Genomic DNA, 5545 nt, shown 5'->3' on the forward strand with positions numbered 1-5545 from the left:
GACTTATGTTTTATTTATCAGTTGATAGGGAGAATTGGGCTCAGAAAATGATTACTGTAAAATGTTTTTAATTCTTTGACATTTTGTTTATAATGCCCACTGTCTTACATATTTAACAGACTTTGCTTAACTACTGCTAAGGGAGATCAATCATGTTGGTTCTGAGAAACTCAGTGCCTGCTCCTCATTATTCCTGATCTGTTAGGAGTCTGAAGCTGGAGAGGACAAACCAAGAGGAGCAGTGCTGCTACAGGTGCTGTCAGAGATTGCCAGCAAGGAGGCCAGAAGGAGGGAGTGGTCAGGTGGCCTGGTGGCTGGGGAGCTGTTCACAAGCTCTAGGACATAGGACATAAGTCATCCTTGAACAGAGTTGTAAAAGGTTCTAGCCTTCAATCAAATGAATAGGTAAAAATGTAACTTTCTTATAATCACTTCAGAATATTAATAGTCAATCCATTTCCTCATCTGGACCGGATACCCTTTAGGGAACCTGTTTAGGTTCAGACATTGCCTAGGTATGCATGGCCTGTCTTGCTAAAGTACCTCAAGGAAGAAAATAAAATAAATAAATAAATAAATAATTTTAAAAAATGTAGGTTTTATGTGCGGCAAGAGCGAATTCAAGAGTCAAGGGTGTGTCCAACGCCAGCAGCAGGGTTCCCAAATCCTCCGGTCCGTCCCAGGGCATTCTTTCTTCTCTGCAGCCAGTCCCCTATGGTAATTGGCTGAATTCGATTAACAATGCGATCAGATAAACAGTTGTGGCAGCTGCTGCCATGGCAACGTCATGGTCCTCGCCCTCCCTGTGCGTGCCCCTTCCCCACCCCTTCTCCAGCTCCTGCCTGCATCCTGTAAGTGCATGCTCACCAGTGGTCTGTTTTCGGGGCTGGGGTTGATGGTGCAGCTATTTCCTCCCTAAACTGTTGAAAATGATGAACGAAGATGCAGCTCAGAAAAGCGACAGTGGAGAGAAGTTCAACGGCAGTAGTCAGAGAAGAAAAAGACCCAAGAAGGTACATTGGCAGCTCGGAACGTTGTGTATATGAATGTGTGTGTGCTTGTGCGTGTCTGACACCGCAAGGCTGGGGAACCCGTGGATGCTTAGGAGTATCGAACTGAGGATTTTAGCAGTGCCAAGCCTTGCTTTCCAAAGAGGCAGGTGGGAACGGCTGCATTCTGAATATTGGAAAGGAAGCCTGGTTCTCTAAAGAACCATTAGGTCCTTTAGGACCCGGCGAAGTGAGCACAGATTAGGTGTGTTCAGCCGGCAGACTGAGGCTTCCCACCGAGGAATGCTTTGGGTGTTGATTGGGTATAGAATCGTTTATTTTTCGAGTGACTGACTTTAAAAGTCAGAGTGTGGTAGCAAGGTGGATTGTGGATTGTGAATCCAGATCGCGTTTGCTGGGTGATGATCTTGAGATGGGCAGACAAGGAATTTCTTTTTGGTTCAGGCTAAGAGTATTCTTTCTACTGAGAAAAGACTGTTATGTGGGGGAAAATAGAATTCCCAGCATGATATTTCTTTGCTTTGCTTAGCTCTTCTGAGGTTTTTCCAGACATTAGTGTGATAGTTATTTCCATGATTAAGATAATCAGCTAAAGACATTGTGGGCTGGGGCAGGGGGGCTGGGCACACAAAGCAATCTGTAGCATTTCTTTGGTGTACACACACCCTTGATTTTCATTGAAATGATACCAGTGGTGTCTGGAGGAGAAGGATGCAAACTAGGCAGCCCCACCCAAGGGCAGATTCTTTAGTGGCCTGGTAATCTGTTGCCTTCCCTTGGAGCTCCAGACCTTCCACCTCTAAAGAGATGCTTTTCATAGCAATCCTCTCAAGATCTTTTTATGTTCTGGAGCAACAATGGATGTGTATTGCATATGAATCCCATGGAAATGGTTTCTACTGTTTGACAGTTTTGGATTTGAATGAGCAGATTACAAAAAAAAAAAGTGGTAAACAAATGAATATTTCTCATTTTGCTAATGTTGATTTGCAGCATGTTTCAAAATTATAGAAGCGTGGTATAATAAATGTCTCCTAACTGCCCAAAAAGTCTAAATAATTTTAAATCTCTGATATTTAAAGCATACAGCTAACAAGAGGGTAGTATATTTTCTGTATGGTGTCATATAATCATGTAATTCCATAGAAACAAGCGTGCTCACACATGACAATTTTTAAAAATAATAGTATGGTCTGATAAAAGGCAGATTATTTAATAGGGCAAATAGGCTCCGGATCTCCCATCACTGGAGGGCATTTTTGTAGAGTATTAGCTGATTGGGGGAGGAAAGGAGGACACAGAGAGAGAGAGAGAGAGAGAGAGAGAGAGAGAGAGAGAGAGATTGATTCTGCTTTAATTCACACTATCATTTGAAGACTCTTCATTTCCCTGCAGTCCCTGTGCTACACTGTAGCAGTATTCTGGGATTGCTAAGAAGTGAAAAATACATCTCAAGGAAATTTTGTGCTCTGAAAGATAGTAAATTCATTTAACCAAAGTCATCTCAAAGTGTTACAGGGCATAGAGACACAAAAGTCCTCCATGCAGCAACTTTAATGTTTTTTAGGCTTCATTTTCTCTAACAGTTTATTTTAGAAAATTATCTTTTTCCAAATTTATAGCTAAAATATACCAGTAGCAAGTTTTGAATATATATGTATATGTGCACTCAAACCTTGTGAATTATTTAGTGTTAAATGTTATTTTTTTTAAAAAAAGGAATTGTTCTTGAAAAAATATATACATGATACAGGGAACATGCCCACACACATCCTCAGTGTATCAGGTCAGGTAAATGGGTTTGAACCTCAGTTCTACCCTTTCCAGGTACTCATCTGTAAAAAGAGGATAATTGTATACATGCTTGAATATTTTGTAAAGATTAGAAATAAAAGACACAGATTATTTGGACACTAGTATGTAGTTCATGCATGTTATGTTATCCCTCTTTTCTTAATAGATGTTTATGTCATATAGATGTATATGGTGTCATATAATCCTATAATTCCATAGAAACAAGCATGCTCACACATGACATGCTTATAGTAAGCCTTTTAGAAGGAAAGTTTGTTACATCTTTGAGAGAAGTAGAAGTGACAGAATATAATATTAACACTTAAAGGCTAAGAGTGTTCAAAATGTCAGAAATTATATACGCTAACTGTAAAGTGTTGAGCAAATCTATCCCACAGAAATCACTGAATTCACATAATCGTACTGTGGTCTTTGGACTATTGTTTAAAACCATTTATCACAGCAGGTGATGTGAACTCCTCCCTTCTCCCAGCCTTTCTCCCTTCCCCTCCTCTTTTGCTTTTTTTTTTTTTTTGATGTGTGTGTTTCTGTGTGCTGGATTGCTCATGTGTGTGCAGGTGTGTGCACATGTGGAGTCCTGAGAATGGTGCTGTCCCCAGGAAGGCTACCCATGTCCTTTAGACAAGGTCTCTCATTGACCTGAAGCTCAGCAGTTAGACTAGACTGCCTGTCCATCGATGTCCAGGGACACTCCTGTCTCTGCCTCCTCAGTACTGGAGTTACAAGTGTGCTACCACATGTGGCAGTTTTGTGTGTTCTGGGGCTTAAATTTAGGACTTTGGGCTTGCAAGGAAAGCACTATACTAATTGAGCCATTATCTCATCCTTACTTTCTTCAGTGTTAGCAATTGGGCCTTGTGTTTGCTAGGCAAGCTCTCTACCACTGAACTACCTCCTTTTCAATTTTGGTATTTAAAAACTAGACCATTAAATGCGTTTTTAAAATTTTTTAGTTAATAAGAGATAACTATCTCACTTGAATACAAAATCTGAGGAAAGCAAGAATTGGACCAAAGTTAATGCTGTCTGTTTTTCTGTTAGAGGTTCACAGTGACCGTTACGGAATTCTGAATGAGCATCCTAGGTGACTGGTCACCAGTTTTCCTTGGTCTGGATGCAGGTCTATGAAGTTCATCATGTTTCTTGAAAAAGTACGTCTGCTCTAGTAAATCTGGAGGAAATGGTCCATGACCATGTCTTTATACTCCATTAAAGTGGTTCTGAGGGAAAAGACTTAAGGGTGTTTGGCCACAAGACATACATTGTTAGAAAACAGGATCAAGGAATTGTTTATATCAGACTTTTGCTGAGTGCCTTGAGGATAGAAATGTCTTCAATAAATGTCCATTTGGACCTTAATAAATTGAACTTGTTAGTCAGCTCTACTCAGTGGCTACCAGGAATGCAGTTGTGGTTGAACTTGTACTTTTGACTCACTGTAGTGAGCAGGAAGATGCACAACGTATGACCACGGGTCATTGCCATAAGAGGTGCCCGGAGGACTCACAAGATCTAGACCTTGCTTTGGAGGGGTTCTAAGAGAACAGATGTTTATACTCTGGATGGCATATGTTGTGTGACACTATTCCTGGGAAGACTGAACAAACATCTACTCACCCCAGAAAGGGAGCCAACAACAGACTAAAGTAAAAATAGCACTCAAGTTCAACTTGATGAACCAATGAGTTTTATTGGAATTACTTAGAGGAGCAGAAGTGACTCAAAGACAGCTGGATCACCAGAGCCAAGGCAGCATAGGTGACAACTCATGTGGAGGCACTGCACAACCTGCAGGTGGCTCGTCAGGCTGGGAGTACTTTTTCCCAGGTATCTCATCTGCTCTGAACCTCTTTAAGGATGCTTGGTCTCTGCTTCTCCGAGACAGCTCAGCTGGTTTGAGCTTCTTCTAGGCAGCTCAGTTTATCTGAGAACATCTCTCAGCAGTCTTAAGATTTACATATGCTTGGGGAGAAAGGAAAGGGCCTAGTGAACCTGGTCAGTCTTAGAGACTTCTTGAAGCTATTGAGTTGTTTGGTTCCTGAGCTTAATGAGCTTTCCTATAGGATAGAATGTTTTACCTCACATCAAAACTTTCTGTTGTTAACCTCACTTTAGGATCCCATTGTTTACCCAGCTTCCCTTCAAGATGGAAGGTTTTATGTAGGATGAAATCACTACATAACAGCATACTGTCAGAAAGCAGGGACAGTTGTCTTACTAAAGCTGAGTTTGGCATAAAAGTAAGCATCTCTTACTAAAAAAAGGAGATATTTGGTGTTTTGTGGCTTGGACAGAGTCTGGACTTTGTGTTCAGCCATGTTAAGGGGTGGTGCTGTTTGGTGTTGTCTGTGTTCACACATGATAAGGGACGGTGCTGTTTCTGATTTGCTTGTCAGATGTTGGTGCTCCTGGAATTGCATGTGCTCAGTAGGAAAACATCAAGGCCAGCTCCTGAAGTTAGTGGCTACTGTTTTCTTTATCAAAATTTAACACAAAGATACTTTTGGTGAGAGACAGGTTTGTTTATTATTTGCATGTTTTTTTTAATTAAAAAAATTATTTATTTATTTTTATACCCACTTCCCAGATGGCACCCTCCCATAGCATCCCTCCCCCCACTAGAGCCCTTATACTCTGATATCCCTGCTACTGTCCGCTGTGTTGTCGCACCCCTATCTAGAGGTCTTTGTTTTAGGAGGGTCAGCTGTTCCTCATCTAGC

The 5545-nt window shown here is 41.1% G+C and overlaps 1 protein-coding gene across 9 annotated transcripts in view; it reads left to right on the top strand.

The window, feature by feature from the left end:
• Ank2 (ankyrin 2) overlaps positions 1 to 5545 on the top strand; it is a 675290-nt gene that overhangs the window by 274690 nt on the left and 395055 nt on the right. For 4 of the 9 annotated variants that reach the window (XM_008833741.3, XM_008833738.3, XM_029563876.1 and 1 more), the window contains exon 1: positions 930 to 1013. The exons of 1 other annotated variant lie outside the window; for it this stretch is intronic. In XM_008833741.3, coding sequence (XP_008831963.1) covers positions 930 to 1013 — 84 coding nt within the window. Of the gene's footprint in view, positions 1 to 568; positions 1014 to 5545 lie in introns of those variants that run through there. 4 more of the 9 variants (XM_017798338.2, XM_029563883.1, XM_008833735.3 and 1 more) reach the window with 4 other exon arrangements.

This window comes from Nannospalax galili, unplaced genomic scaffold (genome assembly GCF_000622305.1).
Source record: "Nannospalax galili isolate Female #2095 unplaced genomic scaffold, S.galili_v1.0 scaffold216, whole genome shotgun sequence".
Taxonomy (NCBI): domain Eukaryota; kingdom Metazoa; phylum Chordata; class Mammalia; order Rodentia; family Spalacidae; genus Nannospalax; species Nannospalax galili.